The 15,490-nt window shown below is 54.3% G+C and overlaps 1 protein-coding gene across 1 annotated transcript; it reads right to left on the bottom strand.

Moving 5' to 3' along the window:
- Positions 1-3,349: 3,349 nt before the first annotated feature.
- LOC137161515 (C-type lectin domain family 2 member D-like) lies at positions 3,350-11,246 on the bottom strand. Its single transcript, XM_067560830.1, has 5 exons — positions 11,156-11,246; positions 10,334-10,444; positions 7,622-7,812; positions 6,833-6,936; positions 3,350-3,503 (listed from the first exon to the last, which is right to left on the bottom strand). The coding sequence occupies exons 1-5, from the start codon at positions 11,244-11,246 to the stop codon at positions 3,350-3,352; spliced, it is 651 nt and encodes a 216-aa protein (XP_067416931.1).
- Between the last annotated feature and the right edge of the window lie 4,244 nt (positions 11,247-15,490).

The following is a 15,490-nucleotide window of genomic DNA, read 5'->3' as shown; positions in this document are numbered from 1 at the left end:
TCAGGGTTTACTTTGAAACCAGTGTCATGAATAATTTGCAACACCTTCTGAGTAAACACTCAGAACGTGAGTATGCTGTGACTAGTATGTCATCGACATAGGAAATAACATCAGGCTGATCCTCAGGAAGAAGGTGGTCCCACATTTTGATGACATGGGCATGGCAGATGGCAGGAGAATTTTTAAAACCCTGTGGAACCCGGGTAAAATTAAATTGTCTTCCTTTGAAGGTGAAGGCAAATTTATACCAGGAGTCAGGATCTAAGGGAATTGCGAAAAATGCATTGGATAAGTCTAAAACAGAAAACCATTTTGCACCACCAGCTATGGAAGCCATAACCTCTGGGTATTTGGCTACCACCGGTGCTCGATTAGGGGTGGATTTATTAAGAGCTCGGAAATCAACAGTCAAGCGCCAGGTTTTCCCATCTGCCTTTTGAACTGGCCAGATAGGGCTGTTATTAGGACTGGCTTTTTCTACTAGAACTCCTTGCTTAAGCAAACTATTGACAGTCTCTTCCACGCTGGGCTCAGCTGCCGCTGGGAAGCGGTACTGCCGCTGAGGTGGGGGGTCCAATCCTGTTACTTTTTCTAGGGCATTAATTTTCCCACAAGCTAATTTTGATTGAGCCCAGACCCCTTGGACAGTGTTGGCCATATCATGGACATCAGCGGGCCATTCAGGTTGTTTTAAAATTTCAGGAGCTTTAAGGGCTGAGCAGCGATGTACTGCATGGATAAAAACAGTTTCTGGTTCTTGTTCTTTAATGGTGTATCCAGGCCGCACATATAAGGTTGAATAGGAGAAGTCTACAATGGCACAAAGGTCTCTTAATACATTTGTCCCTAGAATCCCTGTTCCTCCTAATGGGGTTAGGGCAAACTCAGCTCTGTTTACAGCCGTAGGGGTCGGCTCTCCGACCCAAAATTGCAGAGGGTGGGAAATGTGAGCAGTGGTTGCCTGGCCATTAAATCCCTCGAGAGTTATGACTCAGGGGCTTTGAAGTCGGGAAGTTTGGAGTCCCTCACAGCTTAAAATGGAGAGAGATGCACCTGAATCCAATAACATCTGTTGTTGCCTCAATTTCCCTAGAGAGCTTGGGTCTTTCCAAAAGACCTGTACCTCACGCTGTCCCCACTGATCGTATGTTATGGGTGCAAGGATATTTGAGAGACAGACCAGGGAAACCAGGCTGGCCTAATACTCAGTATGGGTAGGAGCATTTGGTTGGGTACCATCAGCACTGCCCTGTAGGCTGCGCTCTCGTTCTTGGTGTCCAGCCAGGCGGCGGAGTTCATGCGTGGGTAACCCATGGATGGCGTCTCGGGGTTCATATTGGACTAGCTGTCGCCATACCTCTGTTCTGACAGGGTCAAGAATGTTAATTCTTGCTCCGTCTCGGTCAGCTGTGCGGGGATATCCTCGCCCACGGCCATCGTGATAGGCAGCAACCTTCCCTTTAGGCTTTTGACTAAGAGCCATTGCAGAGGTTGCATTATACGCATCACAAAGTTGTGTCTTTATTTCGGCTAGGGTGATTTGGGCTGGAAAGTTAACTGCCACTAGCCGCATTTCATGATTTAAAGCCTGTAACACTGCTGTTTTAAAATCAGGGGTAGCGTAGTTAAACTGTTGTCCCTGAGCTGGGGTAGGAATAATTCCTGACAGGCGACCTAAAAGGTTTTTTTTTTCAATGAAAAACTCTGGAGGCTCTCCAAGATTTTGTTTTTCGGAGTAAAATAAGCCCAACATATTATCTCCTGGGCGGAGATACTGGATGAGTCGCTTTAAAGCGTCCATGTGAGTGGTGATGGCTCCGAGTTTAAGGTCATTAGGGAGTCCAGCATAGTTAGAAGGAGGCATGGTTTCCCTAAATAAAGCTGGCAGGTCAAATTGGTAATGAAAAGTGGGCATATTATGGACTGCTGTAATCCAGTCCAAAACAGTGGAGCTATTTAAGGGTCCGATAGTTTTAGCAAGTGCAGCTGCTTGTGCAGGTGTCATTGGGGTATTCTCTATCCGTGTATGGGTGCTAGTAATTTCATTTTGGGCATTTAGAATTTGCATGGTATGGGCAATGACAGGTGCCATAGGTACATTATTGGATATTAACGGAGGGCACAGTGGCAGCGGCGGGGAATTGTGATCTGTGTTTACCAGACGCATAGTGGCCGGAGGATCTGGGTTGTACGGGAGTGGGTATAGTTCTGCATCTTTGTTAAAGGAGCCTTGAATTATTTCAGGATGGACTGCTGAAATGATACCTCTAGAGGCTTTTAATTCCTCCTTAAGGGCAGCAATCTGTTGATTACACTTGGAATGATCAGAACCCTGATGCTGTGCCTGACGGTTTTGCTCTAGCACTTGCCTAATTGCAGTTTTAAGAATGTTTATGGAGATCATGTAGGTGTTTGTCTCTGTCTGAGGGATCGGAGCAAATCCAGGTGTATCTTAGGGCAGAGGTGGTCAACCGGTCAAAGACAAAGAGCCAAAAAATAGCTATAGATACCTCAAAGAGCCACATTTACCTTACCCTCCACTGAAAATTTGCGCTGATCCGTCAATTTCGGTGGCAGCTTGTCAATTTCACATTTGAAAGTAAAGACTTTTTGGCATCCCATACAATGTGCAGAGCCCCATAAGTCTGAGCAAAGAGCCACATATGGCTCGCGAGCCACGGGTTGGCCACCCGTCTTAGGGCTTGGCTGTAGACAATGGATTGTGTAACGTGTCCAGAGTGGAAGCTGGAGGCATGAAGGTATGTACTGCGGTCAGTTGGTTTTCGGTATAGGGTGGTATTAATATGACCTTCCTTTATTTGTATTCTAGTGTCCAGGAAGTGGAACAACTTGCACCATTAGTGGAGTTACCCAGACAACTTAATGTAAAGCCTCGGGAATGGATTAAACAAGAACAAAACAAAAGAAGATAGGCTTTTAAGTGAGTAGGAGCAGAGGCAATAAATAAAGATCAGGCACTTTCTAGCACTAAAACAAACGATGCTGGATTCACCAACAGTTTTCTGAAGTAAAAAGCGTTTCTGGGATGATTTTAGGACAGTGAAAGCTGAGGCTGGCCTCATGACGAGTCCCTGCTCCAGCTGAGGCTGGGTTGGAATGGCTGATTTGAGCAGTTTTACTGGCAGACGAAAGAGGTAGCAGAGGTGGGTGTGCAAAATGTGCAAACGGCTTTTCTATGTGCAAACGGCTTTTCTAGTTTTCACCCAAACCGACCGTGTTCTGCCCAGGGATGCTCAGCCCATTCCCTGCTCTTCTGCAATGGCTCAGACGGGATGTTGAAGAGAGATCACTGGCAGGTGTTTCCAGCACTAGTCCTACAATACTCTTGTTACGAGCTACCATCCACAGCTGGCTCCTTTGCTTTTGTGAGCACATCGGGTTTTGTGCAGATCCAGTATCTCTCACTGGTGCACAGTGAGGTGCTGACACTACCCTGATCGTTCAGATACGCGCAGTCACCGCCTCCTTCTCCTATTGGGAACCTGCAAGACAGAAGCCACAGAGCTGGTAGCAGGTGGGAGTTGGGCATTTCCCGTCATTCATGGACAGGAGGAGACATTTCCGCAGTGCAGGGAGCTGCTGCATTCACAGCCCCTCAGGATTCCCCTTCCTGCAGCAGCAACACGCCCCAGCCCAGCCCCCCCCCACAAAAGGGGGTAATTTAAAAGGGGGCAGTGGGGCCAAGAGTGGTTCTAAGATCAACTGGCCTCCATGGAGCCTTTATGCTGGGTGGAGATTTTAACCCCAGGTCCTGCCCCCTCACACCCAGCTGGGTTTGGAGGGGCCCTGCAGGCCCAACCCACCCAAAACGCCCAGGGGGGAGGTGCCGGTTGAGTGTCAGCTAGGTGAGGAGCAGCAGTAATGCCGCACAGAAGAGCTGGGTGCAGGACACGCTGGGCAGCTGACATCAGCTGTCAGGACAGACTGGGTGGGGCAGGGCTGAAGTGAAATTCCAGCAGCACAGAGACTGCAGCACAATCTCAGCGATCATTGTGTGACCCCAGCCATTCACGCAGCGCTTCCCTGAGAGCTGGAGGCCAGCGCATCAGACCTGGGAACAGGGCGGGATCCAGGCAATGCAGGGCCACAGGCAAATTCTGCACCCTCCCGCCCCCAGTCCCATCCTGGCTACACAACAACCACATGCTGCACTGGGAGAAGGCCCATCTTCCCTCCCCCAGATCACCAGCCTCTGGCTCCAGGTGGGCTGGGATCTGTCCCAGAGAGGGAGAAAGCAGGCCCCACCCACCTGAGCAGATGGCTGTGGGTAGGGAGGAGGGGAAAACACGACACCAACATAACCCCAGCAGAGCTCTGATGGCAATGATGCAGAACCTTCTGCTGGGCTGGGCCCCCACGGGGCAGCAGATTTGAGAGTTAACACCCCACTGAGATGCATGGAGCAGTTCCCCCTCCCAGTGCTGCTGTCTCAGGCTTTCAGGCAGACTCAGGCAGGCGTCGCTGCGATGCGTTTCAAAGCCCAAAAGCCCACACAGCTATTTCAGCACCGTAGCACAACTCCAGTCTGTAGCCCCAGCTCTGAGCTCGCTGCCGTGGGTGGTTTTGCAGTGTAGACGTGCGGTGAGTGCTCAGCACATTAACACGATGTCTGCAGTGTAGACAGGCTCCTGCTAGCTCGGCGTGGCTGAGTGGCACACGTAGCCGTGTGGTTGTTGTGGCACAGGTGGGGCTGGCGCTAGCCACCCACTCTTTGACCTTGGGGCCTGGGCAGGATTGGCTGCCCAAGCTGGCACCTGTGCACAACACCACACTGCTAGCTGTGCCTGTCTGCCCGGGCTGGGGGCACGGTACCAGGCACAGTGCAGACAGACCCTCCCCCTAGCAGCCTGGCTAACACACACCGTGACACAATCACACAGCCAGGCTGCTGCCTACACCAGGGCATTCTGGCTGGAAGACGTGACAGTATTTGACTGGGATCAAACAACAGGTCATCCACTGACCAGCTTCCTCAGCCTCCGCTGGGCCCATTTTCCCAGCTTCTCACCAGCCACAAAGAGCTTTTTTTTAAAAATGCCGTTCAGCTGTAACACACCAGAACAGCCACAGTGGGTCAGAGCAATGCTCCATCCAGCCCAGTGATGTCCTGTCTGCAGACACCGGCCAGTGCTACATGCTACAGAGAGAATGAACAGAAGAAGAAACAGGGCAATTATCGAGTGACCCTCCCCTGTCGTCCAGTCCCAGCTTCTGGCAGTCAGAGGTTTAGGGACACCCAGAGCATGGGGCTGTGTCTCTGCACACTGGGCTAATAGGAGCTGGCAGACCTGTCCTCCATGAACTGAGCTAATTCTTGTTTGACCCAGTTATACTTTTGGCCGTCACAACATGCCCCGCAACAAGTCCCACAGGTCACTGTGCTGTGTGAAGAAATACGTCCTTTTGTTTGTTTTAACCTGCTGCCTGTTAATGTCACTGGGTGACCCTAGTTCTTGTGTTGTGTGAAGGGGTAAATAGCACTTTCCTCTTCACTTTCTCCAGACCAGTCGTGATTTAATAGACCTGGATCACAGCCCCCCTTAGTCATCTCCTGTCCAAGCTGAACATGGCTTTAATCTCTCTGCATACGGAAGCTGTTCCATCCCCCTAATACTTTTTGTTGCCCTTCTCTGTACCTTTCCCTGTTCTAATGTATCTTTTTTGAGGTGAGGTGAATACACACAGTATTCAAGGTGTGGGCGTACCGTGGATTCATAACAGGCTTATGATATTTTCTGTCTCATTGTTGTGACAGGGTCAGACCAGATGGTTTCCGGACAGTGCTAGGTGGCCGATATATATCAGCCTCAGGATCAGCAGGTCCCTTTTCCCTGGTTGCTGAGCAGGGGTTACGCCAGGTTAATTAATGCACCAGGAGCCAATAAAGGCCCAGCCTAGGACTTGTTAAAAGCCTCCCCTCTGGGCAGAGAAGGGGGTGGCTAGAGTTGTGGCAGTGAGGCAGCCCCCAGAGAGTTTGAGCAGGGCAAGACGCTGTCTAAGGTCAGGAGGGGGCAGGGGAGAAGCGGAACGCAGACAGGAGAGAACCCTGCCGGTGCAAGGGGGGAGAAAACCCTGCCCAAAGAGAGCAAAGGACCTTTCCCAGGCCTGGAGGACTGAGGGAAAAAACCCTGCCAGAAGGGGAAGACAGAACTGGATGTTTGGTTTGGGCACGGCCAAGAGCCTCCCCAGACGAGGAGGCCGGGAAGGGCCCCTGCTCGAGCAGGTGCGGACACTTACGCCAAGAGGCACAGGGAAGTAACCCAGGGAAGCTAGCAGTTTTCCTGAAGCCACAGTGCGAGGTGCTATTTATAGGGTCCCTGGGTTGGGGCCTGGAGTCGAGGTGGGATCAGACTCTCCCCTACTCCCAGCAGCTGTTTGCTGGAGGGCGAGAGCCCCGGCAAAGAGGCCAGGGCCTCGCAGAACCAGAGACCGGACTGGGAGCCGGCAGGGAGCAGCACCTTTGAGAGGCGGAATTACCCTCCCCCACCACTACAGGGAGGAGAGTGCTGCGGGACGAAGCAGTTCCCCGACCTGCAGCTACAGGGAGGTGCTGGACCCACAGAGGCCCAGGAGGAGTTTGTCACATTCTCCCTCCCTTTCCTAGCGGTTCCCAGCATCCTGGTGGCGTTTCTGCCTGCGCTGCACATGGAGAGGATGTTTTCAGAGAACCAGCCACAGTGACACCCACATCTTTGCGTGGTAACAGCTAACGCAGACCTGGTCTGCACTGCAGTGCTGGGTCGACGTGCGGCAGTGCTGCAGACAGCGGGACCCACAGCCGGGGAATTCATAGAGGGAGAAAAAGACTCACGAGTGGTTGAATTCGGTGCCATTGGCCCATTTCCAGGGCTGCCCCGGGTCCCTCCAGAGGCCGATCCAGTGGTCATATTTCCCTTTGTAGCGCGCCATGAAAGCCTACAAACAGCAGAGGGAGAGGCGGGGTCAGAGCCCGGACCCTGCTGCTGCCCCAGGCTCTGTGCAGGGAATCCCAGTCCTACACTGAAGGGCTGTTTCCAGGGAGTGGCTGGGGATTTTCTCCTCCCTCTGGCACAGTTCTGGGTAATTCAGTATTAACCCTCCCACTCCAAACAGCTCCCAGCACCCCAATTTCCCCTGGGCTGGGGCAGCTGTTGGGTGCTGCTGGGTCTAAGCTGTTCCCTCCTCCCCCCATGCAAGGCCACGTTGTGTGCCAAAGCCTCCCCTTACAGAGCAGCTGAGCACCTCCCACCATCGCAGGGGAAGGGGAGAGATGAGCTCATTGGGGGATTGAGGGAGAGGCCAGCACTGAGCAAAGACGCCCTCCCCCATCCCCATCCTCAGCCAGGAGGGGCCAGGCCAAGAGAAGCCAGGGGCTGCCTTTCCCCTATGCAGGAGCTGCACTGGCTGTGTTGAGCTGGATTCTCGATTCCCTTCCAGCCCAACAGGCCAGGAGATGCCCGAGCCAGCCCAGCCCTACGGGGTACAGTCTTCCTGTTGAGAGGGTGATCCCCACGGTACACTGGCTCTGGCCTTCCAGCACAAGGGGGGTCAGAGCTGCTCTTCACCCCGCAGGGGCAGCCACTGAGCCAAGGCACAGTCCATTGCAACTAGCGTCTCTTACCATGTCCTGCCTGGTGTTGATCCCAGCCAGGGAGGCACCCAGTGCAGAGCAGTGGTTCTGGCTGGAGGCCCAGTCCCCTTCGCCCTCTGAGAAATAGTAGCATTTCCCTCGGTATCCGATCCAGCCATCCGGGCACATATCCAGGCATGCAAGGGGGCCCAGATCAGCTGACAGATGCTCACATCTCTGCACTGAGAATGAGACAGTAACATGGTGTGAGAGCGGGACCTGCAGCCCGGCCGTGAGGGGAACACGGGGAAATGAACCCTGGTGCCCCAGGCTTCAGAGACTCCTCGAAGCTCTGGCAGGTGCTGGGGGCGTGAGGGAGCTAGGAGCACACTGGGAATCCAGCCCCAGAGGGGGGTTACCTGACCCTGGTCTCACTCTCTTGGGTCACGTTCAGTAGGGATGCAGCTGACAAACAGGCCCTGGCTGGAGGCCCAGCACAGAGAGCTGGGCCCAGGCTCAGTGCTACAGCAGGGGGTGGGCAGAGAGCTGCAGAGGGAGGGGGCAGGGAGCAGGGGCCAATAATGAATGGGTAAGATGTTGATGTCAACACGATCTGCCAGGTCTGTTACCCTGAGGAATCCTGCCAGCCTGGCCTGCTGCCCCCTCCCTGCTCTGCGCTTTGCTTCCCAGGAGAGGCAGATGAAGGTGAAGATGGAATCAACTCCCTTCCTTTCAGGAGGCTGAATACCCGCTGCCCGGCCCGCCCAGCACAGCCAGACACGGGGCGATGGAGACGTTTGCAGCCCGAGTCTGAACAGCTACACCACAATTAAACAGCCCCTTAGCCTGAGCCCTGTGAGTCTGCGTCAGCTGACACAGGCCAGCAGCGGGTGTCTCACTGCAGTGTGGACGGTACCGAGGGGCCAGGAACATTGTTACTTGATTCACCTCTTATGTGCAGACGTTTCTTCCCCCAAGTACAGCTGCAAGAAGGGAACCCGCTGACAGCCCCCACTGCAGTGTAACCCTTTCAGTGCCAGGACAGAGCAGCAGTGGGTCACCCATCGCTAACACCAAGAAGCTACTGGAAAGGTCAGAGCAGTAGGTGACTAGTCAGAGGCAGGGTTGTTAGGGTCACTCTGGGGAACAGTTGCTAATGATTCCCCCTCCCCGAGAATCACACCTGCTCACTCTCAGCCACGGGGGGATTTTGTGTTGATTCCTTTTTGGGGTGGGGAGGAGGAGGACACAAACCGCTCCCGTCATTTTTGTACACGTCATTTTTTTTGCTCCTCATTTTGCACCACACTAACACTAACACCATTGCTGGTTTTCAAGCCTTCCCCTGTGGCTGGGACACTCGTGTCTGGGAGAATGTTAGCAGCTGCGGCCGTGCTGGTCAACGAAAGAGCAGGTCGTGCACAAGGCACGTATGTCCCTGCAGACTCCATGGTGCAGTGCCCCACACCCCGTGTGTGAGCACTAGTCACGGAGCAAGGCAGTCGGTGCAGCAGATGCTTTATGGTGCTGCTCAGGGTGTGATTTGTGTCACTCATTTCAGGGAGCAACGGCAGCTGCGCGGGGCACAATTACACACGCTGTGCAGAGCGCTGGGCATGGCAACACACAGGCCCCTTGGAAAAAAGCTGCCAGGCCGGCTGGGCCCCTTCCAGCGTTGCCTTGGAGGGACAGGGCACAGCAAGGGCCCTTCAGTCCTGGGAGCCTCTGACTGGTGCCATCTCCGCCATCTGACCCACTGTGTTCTGGGGGGGTCCCTGCACGGCCAGCTGTGGAACCCCCAGGTCACAGATCTCACCTTACGCTGTGTGAGCCAGCGCGGCCCATTGCAATAGGCAGCCAGGACGGCAGGGAGCTGGGATTCACAGCCCCCGTGTAGAGGCCAGTGAGGCAGTTACATCAGTGCAGACCCTGGCACAGACGTGCTGGAGCAGCGTGTCCTGCTCTGGTAACTTGCTGCAGCCAAACGAACCAGGCAAGCCCCTCTCATCTACGTTAGCTGCACCATTGAACTGTGTCAGTGTTGCCACAGCGCCACAGAGGTGCCGGTGCAGACAGACCTGGTCTGATCCCCTCTCCCAGTTGCTAAACCCTCCTGGGGAGCCACTGATCAGATCCCAGGGCAACAGCTAAACCCCAGCCCCTGACAGTCTTACAGTCCCCCCGTCCCCAGGCTATGGCAGATACAGCCGGGGTCACGTTCCCACGAACAGCTGCCCTCTGAACTAGCCGCGCTGTCTGGGCAGGCGGGGAAGCCAATAGCGCTACGGGGCCCTGCCCGGCCGAGGTTGCTCCGTGGTGGGTTTCTGCACTGCGGTGATGGAGGTGTCTGTGCTGCGTTCCACGGCTCAGTGCAGTCACTGCAGCAAAGCACCTGCCAGCCCGGCCGGGCCATGACCCGGGGAGGCAGGAAGGCCAGGCTGGTGCCTCAGGGGGACACGCTGCAGGCAAAGGGCCCAGCTCACTGCAGCCCTTCACCTTGCCCCGTCAGTCACCAACACTGTGCATGGGAACAAGTGACTGTGCCTGGGACATGGCAATAGCCACTGGGACCCAACGTGCTCAGAGATCTGCTGGGGGAACGAACGTGAGTCAGATCGTCCTGACACAGAGCCCAGGTGCAGGGGCTGCGAGGGGCAGGAGGAGGGTCTTGGAGGAACGTCCCCAGGAATCCTCTGTCCCAGGGGTGGGACAGGCCAGGAGAGACGCAACTGGGAGAGGGGGCGGGGAGGGCTGAGAACTCACCTGCCAGGACAGTAGTGACGACAAGGAGAGCTGAGGACACGAGTGCGAGGGTGAAAGCAAGGACAATTGAACATTTCTTGTAGTTACGTTTCCTGCGGTTACCAGGAGGGTCTGAAAGAGAAAGACCCGTCAGCCAGAGCTGCAAGGTCCCGTCTTACTGACAGCCCCAGGGCTGGAGCTGCACGAGAACATGCGGCATCCTGTCGATTTCTGCTTCCATCAGACGCTCTGGGAGAGGAGCCCGGGGGCCAGGCAGGCTGGGGCTGGGGGAACAGTCCCCTTTTCCCCCCAGTCCGCTGCCCTCCCCTGGGCACTCCCAGCCACGCTGTCACAGGGCCTGGCAACCTCCGGGGTACAGAGATAAGGACCCGTCTGTTCCAGTGGCAGGAGTTCAAGCTGCCCCCCCCCCCCCCCCCGCTGTGCCCCTGCAGAGCGCTGGCTGTGCCCGCGTTGCCAAGTGCGCCTGTCACCGCACCCTGGAGTCTCACACTGGCCACACACAGCAGAAGGGAGGAGACAGATGCCGGCAGGCAAGTGCAGGGCTGCAGTGAGCTGGGCCCTTTGCCTGCAGCGTGTCACCAGTGTTGTCGCAGGGGGTCTGACACACACAGCCCAAGAGGCACCTGCCCAGCTCGGCTGTGTGCACCAGACAGCGGCTGTGAGCCAGGGACCGGTGCCCCTGAGAACTCCTGGCAGTGACCAAGTCCCTGCTGCCACAGATGGAGGGTCAGGGAGCGGCTGCTGCCACTGAGAGCATGGCCCCATCTGGGGCAGTGTCAGTGTCTCTCTCCAGCCTGTTCCCAGCCAGCGACGCCCCATTACCTGGCACCCCTCCACTCTCCAGGTGTCCATTGCCACTAACATGCTCCTGCAGCGGCACTTGGATATAAGTCGGCCCCACGGCTTTCTCCATTGTCTCTCTCTCAGCAACACTCAGGCTGAAGATGCTGCAGGCGTTGGACTGGGATCGGCTCCTCTCCCAAGTAATTGTGTCCCACCCAGGGGCAGCAAAGCCAAGCAAGGGGCAGAGATCCTGGTGCCTGCTCCGGACTTTCCAGCTGATCTGAAAGCGGAGACGGACCAAGTAGGACAGTTGTGAGTGGGTTTGCCTGAAGAAGAGGTGACACTCTGCAAGGCATCTGCAATCCTAGGTCCTCTCACTGGGCCTACAGCCCCTGAGCACAGTCCCCCCGCCATATTGGAGGCGTGATCCTCCTCATTAGCTCCTCCCCAGACAGGTTTTTCTTCATGATCCATACAGTAGAACCTCAGAGTTACGGATACTGGAGGTACAGACTGACCGGTCACCTACAAAGCTCATCGGGAACTGGAAGCAGGCAGCAGCAGAGATAAAAAAACAAGCAAACCCCGCACAGCGCTGTGTGAATGTAAACTACTGAAATATAAAAGGAAAGTTGAACAGAAAGACGTGACTAGGTCAGGAAACTGTTTCCGTGCTTGTTTCATATCAATTAAAATGGTTAAAAGCAGCAGGTTTCTTCTGCACAGTAAAGTTTCTAAGCTGTGTGAGTCAATATGCAGTGGTAACCTTTTGGAAGAACCATCACGTTTTGTTCAGTTACAGACATTTCCCAGTTACGAACAGCCTCCATTTCCCTGGTGTTGGTAACTCTGCGGTTCTGCTGTACCAGGGTAATGCAGGGAGTGACTTCTGGGGCCTTGTGTATTGCTCCTGCCATCATCATTCTGCTGCAATTCTGAGAGTCTCCACTAGGGGCAGCATTACACAGCACAGCCCACTCCTGACTCAAGAACACAATTATGTCAGTAACTCCAGGGAGTTGTTCCAAGGCCTGTGCAAACACTAATGGGTTATCAGTTCTGTGCACTTGTACAGAACCTGTCACCCCTAGATCTCAAGGTGCTTTCCAGAGCAGGGTGAGCATGTAACATCCATCGCAGAGAGGATGAAATTAAGGCAGAGGCAATAACCCAGCAAACACCCTGCCATGTTCACATAATGAGTCAGGGGCAGCCCTAGGACTAGAACCCAGGATCCTGACTCAATCCTGTGCTTTAACCATTACACAGCTGTCTCCCAGAGCTGGGTTTAAAGTGTGTGCTCTGACCACTAGACCTCACTCCCCCTGCCCTGGGAAAAGAACTCAGGAGTGCTGAGAACCAACTTCTTTTAGTCCCCAAGTGAATCAGGAACACCCCCACCACTGCACACAAAGCAGCGACTCCTGTCCTAGAAGTCAAATTGTGTGTTTGCTCTGCAGATCCTGGTGAGCCCTTTATCCCTGCACCTAGGGCAGAGGGAATGAAACACACTGCTCCTGCCTGCTTGTCTGCCCCACAGCATCCCAAGCGACATCACATTTCAAAGTGATTCCCTGCTCCAGGAAGGTAAATGCCATAAAAAAAGGGGGTTGAGTAGGGATGTTTTTGCCACTAATAAGAAACATGATGGAGAAGGAGATGCAGGTCTGGGGAGCCTCCTCTCCCACTCCAAACATTTTTCAGTACGTGGGGGGGGGGGCGCACAGCTGTTGCATTGAGATTTGAACACATGGTCCATTCAAATGAAAGGAGGATGAGTGCACAGCAGGGCCCTGACCTCGGATGGTCAGCTAGGCACTACCTCAGTGCAGAGTTAGGTCTCTAAATCCCCTAGACACTGCTGTGAAAGTATCAAACCCTGTTGCCAACTCTCACGTTATTTTGGGATAATTTCGTGTTTTCCAAAGTCCGGCTCCTGAGGTCAGTAATTAGAGGAGAATATCAGTTTTCATGTAAAAAATAAAGCGAAGTTTCCAGCTATTGTGGATGCAGCGAGAAGTTGGACAATGTGACCTGGCTCCACCCTCTGGCTCAGAAACCAGAAGTTAAAGAGGAAAAAATAAACCAAGGTTTTTAAATCCCCATTTTTCCAGCCCTGGCCCATTTCTGATGCTGCAGCTGCCAGCACTGCCAGGGAGCGGCCCAGTGACAGCCTGTCCGCTGTGGTCGGTGCAGGGGAACCTGCCGTAACACACTGCCGGGGTGACAAACGCGCACAGGTGTCACGCACCCAGTTCTGAGTTGAGGTCTCTGCCCCCCCCTCTCCGCCGCAGGGAATTACGGTTTCCGAGCCTAGGGGCGGGGCCGCGCCGATCTCGGCTGGTTCCAGCGTCTCACACTCGGCTCTGTTCGCAGCGAGACGCCGCTGCCGGGCAACGCCCGTGACAGCCGGAGATGGGAACCCGAGTGTGGGTCGGAACCAGGCGGGAGGCGGGCCGCGAAAGAGGGAGACCAAACACCGCCGCTATAATGTGACAACGCAGTCACATTTTGTTCTGCGCTGCTATAACCCAGACGGTCTGACCCGTCCGAGCGGTGCCGGGCGAGCCACACCGGCTGCCCCGGGCCGTGCACTAACCCCTGTGCAGCGCCTTGCACACACGCCAGCTGGAGCCGCAGACAGACACCGGCTGGGGCCGGGCAAAGCGACCCAAGACCCGATGGCGGCTGCCCCGGCCCATCCAGCCCTTCCCCGGCCCGGCCCGGCCCGGGTGTCCCTAGGGCAGAGCGTGTCCGAGCCCCCCGCTGTCTCCGGGGCTAGATCCCCCCGGGTCCGTGGGGCTGAGGACCCCCCAGCCCGCCTGGTTTCCCCTCGGCCCCGGGTGTCTGCGGGGCTGGGTCCCGGCTAGTGCCGCTGACAGACGCTCACTCACCGCCCTGCGGCTGGACCCGGGCGGGGGGCAGGCGGCAGGACAGCCCGGCCCGTACCCGGTGGGTGCACTAGCGCGGTGCTGTTTACTTTAGGGGAACGAAATCGGCTCCTTCCCGGAATTGTGTGTAGTGAAAAACTGTATGTCATGAGAACGTGTGCCTGGGGGTGTACTGAGCATGCGCAGAAGAACTGAGCATGCTCTCTAACATTTTCTGAAGCCGCTGCCCTCACCCTGCCCTTGCTCGGAGTCAGACTGTGTTGCCCGCTGTTCAGAGGGGCTAAAAAGGGGCAAAGGGGGCACATTGGAGGCGGGGATGGGCAGGATGTAATCAGGGGACAGAATTTTACTGGTCTGTGCTGTGCAGCCGATGCAGGCAGGAGTAGGAGAGGGTCTGAGGACCAAAACCAGGGAGGGGGGAGGAATCAGCCAGGGTTAGCCCAGGGGGGAGGCGTTGTTAGCCTATTGTAGAGGCAAAACCCCACCCTAATGAGGGGCAGAGGGGGTCACAGTGACCCCCCTGGGATGGGCCACCTATGACCTGCCCTGTTTGAAAAATAGAGCAGGGTGAGGGGGCTGGGGGGCTGTTTTGTTTGTGCTCTTACCCTCGTCTCTGTCTCAGGGAGACTCAGCTCTTAAAGGCACAGGCATCCCAATACCTAGAAACATGCTACAGGGGGACTGATTCCATGAAAGAGTGCCACACATTTGAAGTATGCTCCTTTGAGGATCTTATATTTTATCCATACTCTTCATACTGTTACCATGTCAGCATTTACCTTTATCTTCATTGTGCGGATGCATGTCAGCGTGTCATACATTACTTATTTTAATTGCAAATACTTACCCTAAATATGTCTTTAAATAAGTGGTATCAATTTTTGCAAGGATATCTGTCTTTTTATTATTGTACTTACTCTTGTTCTTACTGTGACTTTTCATTCTATCTTTCTTAACTTACTTTTGTAGCGCAAGATTCTTCTGTTGGATCATGTTCCAGGATGACTGACTTCCAGTCCTGCTGTCAACACTTCTTTTGCCATTGTTCCAGCACTGGGGATTGCCTTTTGCAACTGTTTATTTTATTACTGCTTTTTCACATAATTTTGACTGTGAGATTAACTTAATTATCAAATATTCCAGAAGTATAGTATTGTGATAGCCTGTGGAGTATCAATGACCATGTGTAATCTTACTGAATCCATATTTTTGACTTACAATAAATATCATATGACGTGCAAAGTCTCTCTTGTACAGTCATGGTTTACTACAATAAATAATAATGTTTATATGTATGTGTCAGCTTTCTATGATGTTATAAATATGTATGAGTAACCCCAGGGACATTACTTACATTCCTGTGGCCCTAACCCTAATCCATGCTTACTTCTAACTTGGTGTGAGCTGCAGGGAGCTGCCCCTGAATGACACTTCATGCTCACTACTATTCCCAGTGAATGACAGATTTGTCCCTTCTTGTACA

This window comes from Emydura macquarii, unplaced genomic scaffold (genome assembly GCF_026122565.2).
Source record: "Emydura macquarii macquarii isolate MOO-44397 ecotype Brisbane River unplaced genomic scaffold, CSIRO-AGI_Emac_v2 contig_2318, whole genome shotgun sequence".
Taxonomy (NCBI): domain Eukaryota; kingdom Metazoa; phylum Chordata; order Testudines; family Chelidae; genus Emydura; species Emydura macquarii.
Note: the sequence above shows the minus strand (reverse complement) of the source record. Positions and strands in the feature narration are given on the sequence as shown.

Coding starts and splice junctions, on each gene's coding strand:
- LOC137161515 (XM_067560830.1), bottom strand. CDS start 11,246: ATGGAGAAAGCCGTGGGGCCGACTTATATCCAAGTGCCGCTGCAGGAG. Junction 7,813..10,333: donor CGTCACTACTGTCCTGGCAG/GTGAGTTCTCAG, acceptor TCTCATTCTCAG/TGCAGAGATGTGAGCATCTG. Junction 3,504..6,832: donor GGCACCGAATTCAACCACTC/GTGAGTCTTTTT, acceptor TCTGTCTTGCAG/GTTCCCAATAGGAGAAGGAG.